The sequence below is a fragment of the Scardinius erythrophthalmus genome (genome assembly GCF_964197995.2).
Source record: "Scardinius erythrophthalmus genome assembly, chromosome: 20".
Classification (NCBI taxonomy): Eukaryota; Metazoa; Chordata; class Actinopteri; order Cypriniformes; family Leuciscidae; genus Scardinius; species Scardinius erythrophthalmus.
The window spans coordinates 5,141,409-5,154,634 of NC_138240.1; the positions used below are offsets into that span (position 1 = coordinate 5,141,409).

Below are 13,226 nucleotides of genomic sequence, written 5' to 3' on the forward strand. Positions count from 1 at the left end.
TCTCTCTCATGCACACACACACTTGGTGTGCTGACACTTTCATGCCTGGCATCAAAGAGACTTGTAAATCCCAGTCACTCTCAGTACGCATTCAAAGACCCAACTCTGTAATAATCAGTGGCGTCTTTGAGATGTGCCCCTCTCCACGAGACATGATGCGTGTTGTGAGATGCTTTGTCTCGCACCAAATTTCCAGGTTTATTTCCACCCTGACACCTGCGTTAGCATGGCACAGTCTCACCTGCTGCGACGAACCCATTGATCTGCGCCCGATCTGCTTTGAGCGACGACGCACATGCGATCTTACCTTATGACAACTTAAGAAAAAAAGTGACACTAGTTAAGCAAAAATTGGTTGCTTTTTCAAAGGGGATGGATGAAAATGTAATAATTATTGTGACTTACTTTAATTCGTGGAGCAGACAAAAAAACAACAACATTTTTTAGAGTTTCTTTTATGGTCCATGCAATGAAAGCCAACAGGCTCAAGTCTTGCCTATTTGTTAACATTAGTTAGCTACATTAGTTAACATTTCCAATGAACAGCTGTTTTTTTTAACTGATTAATAAATACTGAACTGATTATTGTTAGTTAATGTTAATTAATACATTAACTAACACTAATGATATTATGTTGTTAAATGTTTAATATGTAATAGCCGGTGATGCTGATATGGCAATAAACTCAAATACTACTACTACTACTACATTAACTAACATTAACTAATGAATGAGACAAAATCATGTTCCACAAAAGAAAGTAAGGCATACAGGTTTGGAACGACATGAGGGTGAGTAAATGATGACAGAATTTTCATTTTTGGGTGAACTACCTTTAATTTAATTTTCTGTCTGCTGGTTCTTGTATCGCTTTATGAATTTAGACGCTGTGCTTTTAAATGATCTGAGATGTTTTAACGAGGCGCAATGATGCATTTTGTGAGCCACTTTGTGTCACATCAGATTTCCTGGTTACTTTCCAGTGAAATCTCGCTGCCCCCACATGCTGTGACCGCTCAGCCGACCTACGCCCTCTTTGTGTGGCATGAACAGACGTGAATACGATGCAAACATCTTTTCTTAGAAGTTCACACCTTGAGAAAGTGATCCAATTAGGCTAAGCAAAAATGTCATGACTTGGTTATTTTATCAAGCTTTTGCTAGAAGGGCGTGATTAGCATTTATGAATTTACATGCATCTGCTTGTACATGCAGAATTTTGCATTAAAGCTTGAAGCATGTAACCAAGTATTCAAATTTGCGGGGTAATTTGTAAAGATTTTGAAGTCATTTAAATGTCAATAGTGATCAATCAACATATCTGAATGCTTTAGAGATCCATCCTTAATGCCTATAGTGGATACGGCCACTTAAACATAAAAATAGTAGCCAGACTATATTGTTCTGTCAGTTCAGACAGTGTGCTTTAAATTAGGAGAGACGTTTTTGTCTCCTGTCAAGCCTACTGAAGCGATTCCTTCCTCTGATAGTTACAGCATGGGTGGGGTTCGCATGTCTGTCTGTCGGCTCACCCCCATGGAGGAGTCTTGGACTTTGAAGCTCGCCTTATTTTTTAACATACACAGAGGCTCACTTTTTTTTTTTTTTTTAATGTGCCAGCTAGATGCTTTGTGTGATGTCCTTCAGTTTTTGTGTTTTTATGTGTGGAAGGTGTCTGTCTGGAAGCATTGCGTGTACGTGTAAGCTTTGTGTCTGATATTGTGTTTTGCGTATTATGCACTCTGCAAAGAAATTAGACACACATGCACTCTATAATTACAACCGTGTCTGTTTCTGGGGGTAATGAGTGTTGAGTGAGCTTAGCAACCTAGCAAGTATGTGCTTTGTTTTAATATGCTGCTGTGTAGGAGAGGAAGTTTACAGAGATTTTACACACACACACACACACACATACACACACACACACACACACACACACACACACACACACACACACACACACACATAGAAGAGGATGGGCGGAACAAGCGCTTCCAGCCAGGGTCAAAGGTCAGCCTGCTATCGAAATGACTCTCCCCAAATTGGTTGCACCTTTCGGGAATGATAAACTCTGCTACCTTCTATTTAAAACATGTTTACATGTTGCAAAAGCTGTTATTAGCGATATGCATGCAACATAATAGCTATTGGTCTGGTTTTACAATGCAATGGTGCAAAACCAGCCTCCATTTATTTTCACCCTTTGTCAAGTCCCAGTTCTTTTGTGTGTGCTTGTGTAAGGAAGAGCTCGCCTCCAATATATATCCCAAGCTCTTTTTCCATTCCTCCTCACAAAGGCAGTAGCTATTCCTCTTTCTTAGTGAATAGGGAATGTGTTCTCGCTCTCTCCCATGATGCCCCGAAACAGTTATTACCATTTAAGTAAAAAAAAAAAAAAAAAGGAGATGAATGCTGATGCTGCAAAAGCTCAACCTAATTCAAGCTGTGAAATTGCCTGTTTTGACAGTATAAGAGACCTCCTGCATTCTCATTTTTAGCACACTTTTGTTCTGTGTCATTCTCACCCTGTCTGCCTCTGTTAGGTGGATCTGTGTAGGAATGGTTGCACACTGGGTGGGATTCAATCGCTCGGTCTTCGTTTCGCTTCTGTTTGCCACTCTCAGTAAAATTTTCGGTGAGGATACGGTGGTGGTGGCACACCCTCTCTCCATTTAGACGCTCTAGGGCTGTGAATGCCTCAGCGATTTATTCATTTAAGACTGACACATGTAGCATTTACATATTGTTATTTGAATATCAGTATGATATATATTTTTTAATCTTTATCATTTTAATCAAGGTTACTTGCGCAAAAAAGCAGTCATAGTTTAGTTTTTCATCACCATTTTTTACCTTCTTTAGCGTAGAGTTTATCAGGCTGTTTTCGCTACTGTACCTTTAAGACGGCTTTGTATAAATGACCTCGGTTATGATTTACAGGAGTTCCTGTTGCTCAAACAATAGAGCATGGTGTTAGCAATGGCATGGATTAGATTCCTAGGCAACACATCAACTAATTACAATGTATACCTAGAATGCTGTGTTAGGCCTGTGACACACGAGACTATTTTCAAATCTTCAAACTGATTTTTACACCGTGGGATACCACAGACATCAGGACAGTTTCAACTGATTATTACCATAATAATCCTCAGAATGCACACACTAGACAATTCGACCAGACCGTGAAACCACAAACCTACTGATTGTAGTAACGATTTCACAGTGACACGAGATCTCACAGAAACTCGCGTGATCAAACGTGACTTCAGAAGAAAAACAAACATGAAGGATGATCAACGTCATCAGCTGGCTCTCCTGGCGTACTTCCTTTTTTGCAGCTAAAAATAAATCTTGGCTGAGAAGACGCTATAGTCTTCTTTCTCAATCCTCCACTTTCGTGACATGTTTGTGGCTGCCATTTTTCAGCTATAAAAGCATACAACATTGGATATTGGATATTACAGGTATATTCATTGGATATTACAGGTATCACGTCGGAGGAAGCCCGAACAAGAGTTGTAAATATCTAACAATTTGCAATTTGGGATCGGGGAAGCTCCGACGTGATCGGGAGTAGTAAAACAATCGTAATGACACCACAAAATTGAGGATTTTTTGGACAAAAAGACGGTTGCGACAAGCCTAAAATTGGCCACGCCCCCCCCCCCCCGATCATTGGGGGTGCAAATCGTGCCCAAAATCTCTTAATTTTCAAGTGGTTTGGCGAGCATAAGTCAGTTGTCATAAGTCAGTCTCTTTGTTCACATATGAAAATGTCTGTTGTGACATCATAGCCATGATTTATTCTACATTTAGAGGTAAATATAAAAAGGTAAACTAATATGGCTTCATTGCACAGTAGCGTACATGCTAATCGGTTTCGGACAACTGCAAAAACAAGCTAAAAGAGTTTTAAACTTGGCCGCTTATGTGCAGTTTTAGAAGAAAATAAATGACTTGGAAAAATTGGAAAAAGCTCTAACATACGTATGACTTTTTGTAACCTCTGGTTTGCCTAACATCAAAATGTGTCGGAGCCTATACTGAACTTATTTTTTTTAATAAAAGATCAAGGGAAATTTAAATTTTCATGGTATGACCACTTAAAAAGTGCTCTAGAATATTTTTTGCTGACTGCAGAATATCAAAAGCATGACAACTTATTATCAAAGTGTTTTTCCACTCTGAATGCAAGTCAGCATCATTTAGCTTTTCCAGATCCTGTTGTGCGAGACCTTAACGAAACAGGTCATGACTAAGGATAAGAAAAATCAGCTGGCGGTCTGTAGGCTTTCTGAACTCGTTTCTTTTGATCATGTTCATTAAACATGGATAGCATGAGTCCTTAAGCTAGGTAGACAAGAGACACCGTACAAAGCGATGTTCAGCTTTCAGCCTTCATAAACAAGGTGATGCATGAACGCATGAACTCTCCAATCAAAAGCCTAACTGAAAAGTGGCTAATCTCGCCAGCATGTCAAACTGTCCTTTTCTTACCCACCATTCCTTTGAAGGTGGAGACGAGGTAAAATGTTATGCATACTGATAGATTCCAGCTTCTCTGGAATTCCCCCCTCCTTCACTCCTCTCCTTTGCTCTTTCTCTTCATCTCTCATATACTAGGCCCTCAAGACTTCTTGGCTGCTGTGATATGAATTAAAGATGAATCTTTCTTTTCCCTCTATAACTTTCTCAGATACTCAGTGTCCTCTGATACTTTTTCTCCTTCAAAAATGGAATCGTGTTTGGCGTACTTGCAGAAATTAGTCAAGCCTCTCTCTAGACTTGACTTGCAGGCAAGCCTAACTATTACTATTTGGGGTTAGGGATTTGAACAAACTCCTAACCCTAAGTGTTACACCTCGGCATGCAACGTCTCTCAATGTTTGCCTGACAGCCATGATGGCTCAAATTGTGTGGCTTGTTGAGCAAAGGTGTGCTGTGCAGTACAATTTAGTTTTAGTGGAGGTTTTAGAGGAGATTTGGTCACTTTTCAGCTGGTCAGGCTGGGAAACCCGCTTGCTGACTGGTTACACCAAGTTAAGTCAGCTACGACCACCTCAGATCAGACCAGAAAACCAGTATTTTCACAAAGAAAGAAATTGTTTAAATATGAATAAAAAGGAAGTAAACACTGTAACCAACAGGGCACTCGGCAAATCTGGTTAGTTTGTATGCACTGGGAATGCACTTGTATGCAATTACATTTTTCAAATAAACAAGGTAAATAAGCAGACACGGTAATTTTACATACAACAGACATTAGCCAGGTTTCCATTACAGATTTGCGCAAAACTTTTACAATGTTTTATAAATGTCGATAAAAAACTATTTGCGAAATGACGTCATTTCCATTAACTGATGTTATGAGACTAAACGTAATTTTTTCCTTTCGCAATAACTCATTACAAAAATCATGGCAATGGATGTTAGTAGGTTTAAGTATATCGCATCCACTGCACTAGCCATGAGTTTTTAATCGAAGGAGGAGACGTAGGTGTGTTATCCAATCATTAATGTCAAGGAAAGCCCCTTAAACTTGGGAGCGGCTACATATTTCTGGGTGTTTCTCCCACCTGACTGCTCCGAGGTCTTGATAAATTGTGGCATTTCTTTGTTGTTTAGAGTCCAGTATTCCCGTAATACTTTTTGTCTTTTATGAGTTTAGTAAAGAACTCTGTCTCTGTCCAAACATACCGTGCTATCTTTAAAGAATGATCATGTGACTCTAAATGCAAAAAATCCATTGCATTTTGGGAAATTTTCCTTTCTCGAATTGCCTGAAAAATCACCTCATGCACGCGTTTTTGCGATATATGGGCGTTTTTGCAAAATTCACGTTTCAATAGGGCATATTTTTAAATTCACAATTTCAATTTGCGCAATTTGAAGGGTAATGGAAACGCAGCATGAAAATGACATGAATATGGCATAGTGGGCAGCTGAATGTATTGCAGCATAGTTTGAAATCAAGGATTTAAAGTCTGCAAGGTTTGTGAAATTATATTCAAAGACTGTTTAAAATTATATAAATGCAAACATGCTGACACTAAATGAGAAAGTTTTATAGTGTTTGACTTTCTATTACTAATAATATAAAAAACAAATGCTATAATACTTTTTTGTATAACATTTCCTTAACAGAGACGTAAACTAATGAATACGGAAAATGGGAGCGCTGCGTGCTCAGGTGATGGCGTTCTCATCGCCGTCAAAATAAAAGTCCTGATTCCGACACATCGACCAAACAAACAAAAAATATCGGATGATGGCGATATTTTAAAATTGACAAATATCGGCTGATATATCACCTTGGCGATATGACGGTCGACCACTACACACAACACCCTAGCAACCACATAAAGCTAAAAAACATTGAACACATTAGCAGTTGCATAGCAACTCCATGGCAACCACCCAGAACATCCTAACAATCACATAGCATCTATATAATACTGTGAAACACTACTTATATACCACTCACTTATATACCAATACTTAAAACCACTCAGAACACGTTGGCAACCACACAAAATGTTGGAAAACATTTCGAACACCTCAGCAACAGTATAGCTACACCCTGGCAACCACATGCAATAATCTAGCATCATGGTATTGAGTTCTGCAAGGGAGGCACGGGCACCACACGTTTTCTTAAGAAAATGAAAAACTAGTTTTATTGCATCAGATGATTCTTTATTTTCTCTGTTTTGTTCAAAGGTTGATAACTGAATGTAACCACTGATCTTCGTGTCTTTTGAATGGTTGAATAAAGCGGTGTCTGTTTTCTTGGTTTCATGATTTCATCAGTAAAACCAGAAAGGCAACAGCTACAGGCATCATGCATAATTTAGCACCTAACTTCTTCACATCTCTATTTTACTTTTTTATCAGCGCTCTCATATTTTCTCACACACGCACACGCACACGCACACACACACTCACACTCTCTTTCTCTCTCTCTCTCTCTCTCTCTCTCTCTCTCTCTCTCTCTCTCTCTCTCTCTCTCTCTCTCTCTCTCTCTCTCTCTCTCTCTCTCTCTCTCTCTCTCTCTGTGTTTCCCGTTTCCCCACTAGCCCTCTCCCTCTCTCTTTCCTTCTCTCCCTCTGTCTCTAATCTTGATAATTCCGAGGAACACTCTAGTCATTCTCATGTCATCTTGCGGCAGTCAGTATCGGCCAGTAAACAGTGAGTCAGACACCCAGAGACCGACACAAACACCAGCAAAGGATTTTAATGATAACAGGAGCCCACGTCTGGCGAGCTTTGGTACGTTTTATCAGCCGCTGTTCGTACGTTTGCCACTCGCACGCTGGCATTCTGACTTTTCTGAAGTAAACTCCAGTATTATTGCATGTTTCGTGGTCTTAGACGCGCGTCTTTTATTGCATTGGACCAAAGCCTGGCAGTCTCACTCAAGCATCCTTCACTGCCTGTGTGAAGGTGGCAGGACTTTGATGAACAAAAGAATGTATTTGAAGCCTGTAGTCTTTGTGCTGCATGGTGATGTGCGGCAGTAGGTATTCTTTGGGGTGTTTTTTTGTTAACTTAACATTTGTCTTCTCTCTCTCTTTCCCCTCTCTCTCCCTCTCTTTATTTCTCTATCTTTATTTTTCTCTCCCGATCCCCATCTGAATCACCTCCTCTCTCTGGTTTCTTGCTTTGCCTTCTGACTCTCTTCCTTCCTTTTCATGTGTTGCTCAACTTTCCATGCCCCTCTCCCTCTTCCTTACTGTCTTTCCCCGTATCTTCGCATCCTTCCCATAAATCTCTTCATGCACGCTGCCTTCACTTTTCTGACTTTGCATTTCCGACTAACTTTTATCCCTGTTATTTACGTTCCTGCCCTTTCCATCCATTCTAAATCCACATTCAATCTTTCTTCATGCGTGCTGCTTTTCAACTGCCTCCCTCTCTCTTTCTTCTTGATCTCTATCTCTTTTCAGCAGGTGAGGGGGTGCCATGCCAGCTGCTGCTCCCCTGTTGCTGCTCCTCGCCATCTTGTGGTGGCCTCTGGTAATGCCTCTGGTCCCCAGTCATCTTCAAAGCCCCCCTACATTCATCTCCCTCAATGGCTCCCGCCTCAATCACCTCCTGCTCGACAGCCACTCAGGCCATGTCTATGTGGGTGCGGTAAATGTGCTCTATCACCTTTCCCCAGAGTTGCAGCTGCTCTCTTGGGGCAAAACGGGGCCTAAACTAGACAGCCCAGACTGCCTACCACCCATCGACCCCACTGATTGCACCCAGGCGGAAACCACAGACAACACCAACAAGCTTCTATTACTGGAAGAGGTCAAAGGAGGGAATCCACTCAGCCTGATTGTGTGTGGGACGGTCCTGCAGGGCATCTGCGAGAAGCGAAACTTGGAGAACGTCTCTCAGGTGCTGTACAAGACTGACAACCCTGTGGACACGCAGTATGTGGCGGCAAATGACCCTCGAGTGTCCACTGTTGGGGTGGTGGTGGAGCAGAAAGGTGTTCTGCTTATGCTCGTTGGACGGGGCTACACCAGCAAAGGACCTGGTGGGATCCCACCAATCACGATGCGGCGCTTAGCCCCAGTTGCCCGTCATTCTGCACCAGCTTTCTCTCACGAAGAACTTGGAAAGCTGGTCGTTGGTAGCTACTCCGAATACAACAACCACTTCGTGAAAGCACTCCAGCATAACAACTATGTCTACTTTGTGTTCTCTCGACGCGACGTGTGGGGCAAACGAGAGTATCGGACATACGTTTCGAGACTCTGTACAGGCGACCCCAACTTTTATTCTTATGTGGAGGTGCCGCTTTCCTGCGGTGGAGGATACAATCTGGCACAGGCGGCCGTGCTTGGCACACACCATGATCAACCTGCACTGTTTGTGGCCATGGCTATGGGACAAGCGTCGACTCCCACACCCACAGACAGGTCGGCTCTATGTGTGTACATGGTGGAGAAGCTGGATAAAGCCCTGCATGGCGCCCAGCTACTTTGTTACACACAGGAGGGCAAAGACAGCAATAACAAGGAGAAGGCGTACATTGAGTATGAAGTGTCCTCCAGTTGTCTGAAGCTCCCGCAGGTAAGTTGTTGGCCTGGGTTTTTTTGCAGTCGTTCCTCAAATAGGATTACAACCCCCTGAAATTCATCATGTAGTCCTCAAAGGGCCTTTGATAACTCTGCCAACTGATCCAATAAAATAGAAATTTTGCTCTTTGCCAGGTTTTTTTTTTTTCGGGCTCTTGTTCCCTACACCCCTTCCACCATTCAAAATCAGTTCCGCTTTACACCCCTCCAAATAACGGCTTAATTTAAACATTAGCCAATAAGATAGTGGTGTAGGCTGTTTTTTTGCGGTAGCATGCAATTAGGTATCCGCTTATTTTGCCAATCTCTGACAGTTGTACCCGCCTACCTCAGCATGGCTTCAAAATACTTTCTACTAGCAGACGAAGGGAGTGGTTCCATGAATGCAGCGGCTTTTAATGAGGGGTAAATCCGCAGCTAAAGAGCGATAAGTAGGAATATACAGATAAGGATAGCCACAAGATATCGGCCCATTAGCCGGGTCGTGTAAGACAGCATGGCGTGTGGTTTCTTGGCGACAGATCAGGGTCAGCTGGGGCTTTTTTGCAACGGGTGTAAGTCTGGGCGAGTGGCAGCTGCCTCAGTGCTGACACAGATTAGCGTCCAGCTGCCTGCGCCAATGCTAATCCGCACGGCATAACAAATGCAGCGGTATCTCCCAAACTTCTGCATGTCACTGGGCTGATTCTAATTCTCTGCTCTGTGAATTTCAGAGACATTCCCATCTTTAGTTTGTGCAACTGTAATGTAAGCGTAACAAAACAAGTTAGTGAACTGTAATTTTGGGTATACAGTGGTTTGTGTAGTTTATGGTTTGTTTTAAGTGTGATATACTGGAGAGTTTCTAAGAGCGAAATCTAAAGAGGTTTTGTTCGGAGGAGGAAAGTAGGTATGGGGACTAATGGAGAATGGTTAATGTTCAATTCATGTGTCTCTTGCTGTGTGGAAGGGGGTAGTGTGTATTAGTATGAGCTTGGGAATGAAAAGGAGTAATGTGTATGTGTGTAGCCTCTGGGAGGTGGTTAAATCCAGCTTAACGCTGCAGCTGGTTTGAGTTTCGCTGACCCACATCCTCTCTGAGCTCACTGCCCCAGTGACCAACACCCACAGAAGCCCACTGAACCGATGACCTCAAAGAAATAATAATGTCACCACATTTGGGGTGTACAGTTCACTACAATGTCTAATATATGACTTCTGTCTGCTAGTCAGCTAAAATATGCAATTGCTGATATAATGTAATTATCAAATCAGTTTTAGAAAGTCACCATGTGCATAATATTGTAAACGCTTATGTTCAAACCTGTGTGACTTAGAAATTATAAAGATAGAACAGCAATGCATGGAAACTACTGACTAGAATGAAATTGCATGGGAATAAGATACTTCTCCTTTTGTACACAATGTCCAGGAAGGGTTATTAAAGAAGTAAATGAGGTTAGTTCTTATTTCATTTTAACTTTAAGGTCATTATATTCATGTTGCATTTTTAACAGTTATTGCCATCTCAATAATTCATAGGATGTATTGTAGAATGGCTGCTATTATCTTGTTTCAAACCAGTAGGTGTGTTTGGTGTTTCTTTATTTGACCTCCTTTGACTTCAATTGCGTGCCACCGTTCCACTGTCCCGTGTGGTCACTCCCCTTGGTCTGTTAGCTGAGGTATTGTGTCCGTCCGACCACTGACAGCTGCAATTCTAGAATAGCATTAGGTCAGGACACACAGACCCATGGCTGGCTCCAGTGAGTGCATCTAAAAATCACTCCCATCCATGGATAGATGATGGGTTGTGTTTGACAGACATCATTATAAAAGCAGCTGAGCTTTTTTAGTATTGATTTTTATGCACATGGCAAGGACATGATGTTTCTGGCACTATCCAAATGTTAAAGTTGACTTTGGAAAGTTTGTACTTGCAGTTTTTAGAGCTCAGACTTAATATTCTACTTGCATTTTGGATATTAATTTTTTATAATGTCGCCGCTCAGGGTTCCTGTCTCCGTATTGTAAGCATTGGGGCACACAGCTGTCTGTCTGTGTGATTAGCCCGAACCTCATTATTTCCAAAACATTTAACATTCATTAATTCCTAAACTGTTTGTATATCATTGGACTGAATTCAAAGACAGCCAAGTTGCATATATTAGAAACTTGCATGCCATTTCATGTAAACTACCAGTCAAATGTTTGGACATACCTACTTATTATTATTATTATTATTATTATTTTTATTATTATTATTATTATTATGATGATGATGTTCCGCATCTTAGGATGATAATAGTAAATCATTAAAACTATGACTTTTTTTTTCATTAATTGTTTTCGGCCAAATTAATGAGCTGCATCCTTGATGGTTTTTATAATTATTGAAGAAGTAATGTATGCTGGGCACTTGCTGGCAGCTTTTCCCTTCACTATACAGTCAAACCCATCTATTAAATTAAAAATAGTCTACAGAAACTATTTAATGAATTCAAGCATAAGCATTTAAATTAAATGGTTTTGAAGATCCAAGTGTCAACTGTCCACACTTTTCACTAGTAGTGATGTTTTAATGAAAGAACACTGCAATTCTATCTCAATAATTTCTCTCCTACTGTCACTGTCAATAAAGGTAGGCAGAAGTTCCTCTGCCTACTGTCACCGAGAGTCCTCTGTGCACTAAATAAAGTTGTCAGCAGTGGCGTATAATCAGTTTATGGGTGTGAATCGAGAATGGGTTCTTATTCAGAAGTGATGTGTACTGTATAAATATTCCGGAACTGAATGGCCTTCATGACATTTGGCTCCGTTTACAGCCTGCATTCTTCCACTAACGCAGACAGAGCACCGTGCTAAAACCGTACTGACAGTGTTTTCATGCACCATTGCTGAACCACTATTGGATCGAAAGTGCCAAAAAATCGTGTTTTTGCCAAATTGTGAGGTTGCAGCCTGAATTGAATGTGATGAGAGCCAGCGAGAGAGAGAAAAACTGTTGATTTCCCAAATATTCCCATTCCTAATAACTTCCCCACCATCTGCTATAATAATGAACTGTGAATAATGAACATATTTTGGTTATGGATGTAGGTAATGTAATGTTTCTGGGTCGTGCAGGACTCTCTGACCGAGTACCCATGCGGAGGTGAACACACACCCAGTCCCATCGCCAGTGCCATTGCTCTCGAGGCCTCGGCCGCTTTCACCTGGACTCCTCCTATCACTGCCGTCACCACCGCAACTGAGGTCGGCCACACCATAGTACTGCTAGGAGACAAAAGCGGGAAGCTACACAAGGTATGACTCACTGCTATTTATTACTGGCCACATAACATGCTATTTTTCATCTTGTATCACGTTTTAGTGGAACTAATAGCAGCACAAATCACTGAAGCATAATGGGAAAAATCTGCATGAACAACTGCATTTTAAAGACTGTTTACCATCATTAAAGAAAAGACTTCTTCATTGAAAAGCAAACACATGGTGTAATCATAATCTGTCATTAAGCACTAACTTGCCAGTAATGAGCAAACCAGCCTACAGCATGGAAATCTTATGTTATTAAAATCGCTTGGTTCAGTCAGAGTTCAGCTAGTGTGGGTTACATTATTTATCAGGATAAAGTTTGGGAGGGTATGATAGCATGTCCTTGCTCCAAAAATTGGATGAGAAACAGTTTTTGGTATGCATTGCAATGTGGACACTTTTGTATCCTTTAAATGAGGCCTACAGTTGAAGGCCACTAGAATTGAGACAGTGTATTTAAAGATTACCTTTCAAAGCAGAAAAACATAAGACATAAAGTTAGCTTGAACTGTTGCGTTTGGTGTTTAGCTGCTATTTAAGGCAATTGGACAAGAGAGTGCATGCATGTCTTAAGCTCCTGCGCTCTTAGAGGTGGAACAGTGTAGAATTAATTCATGAGTCATGGAAGGTGAAAAGAAACGCATGATGAGCAAATCTTATTCTTGGCACGCTAGGATTTGGTTTCAATTACCCAAAACTCATTGTTCCAAAGCCTGTATTACTTTCTTCTGTGGAACACAACAATATTTTGAAGAATCTTCACACAGAGGTTTTCTGTCCCAAAAAGCCCCATAAAAGAGGTCTGTACAACTTATGCTTTATATTTCAACAAGATTAAAAGGAGCTACTGTACAA

The 13,226-nt window shown here is 41.1% G+C and overlaps 1 protein-coding gene across 3 annotated transcripts in view; it reads left to right on the plus strand.

Annotated features, from left to right (window-relative positions):
• The window catches only part of plxnb3 (plexin B3), a 79,226-nt gene that overhangs the window by 35,018 nt on the left and 30,982 nt on the right, over positions 1 to 13,226 (plus strand). For 2 of the 3 annotated variants that reach the window (XM_081349675.1, XM_081349676.1), the window contains exons 2-3: positions 7,950 to 9,069; positions 12,180 to 12,359. In XM_081349675.1, coding sequence (XP_081205801.1) covers positions 7,966 to 9,069; positions 12,180 to 12,359 — 1,284 coding nt within the window. In that variant the 5' untranslated portion in view covers positions 7,950 to 7,965. The remainder of the gene's footprint in view (positions 1 to 7,949; positions 9,070 to 12,179; positions 12,360 to 13,226) is intronic. The other variant, XM_081349677.1, reaches the window with a different exon arrangement.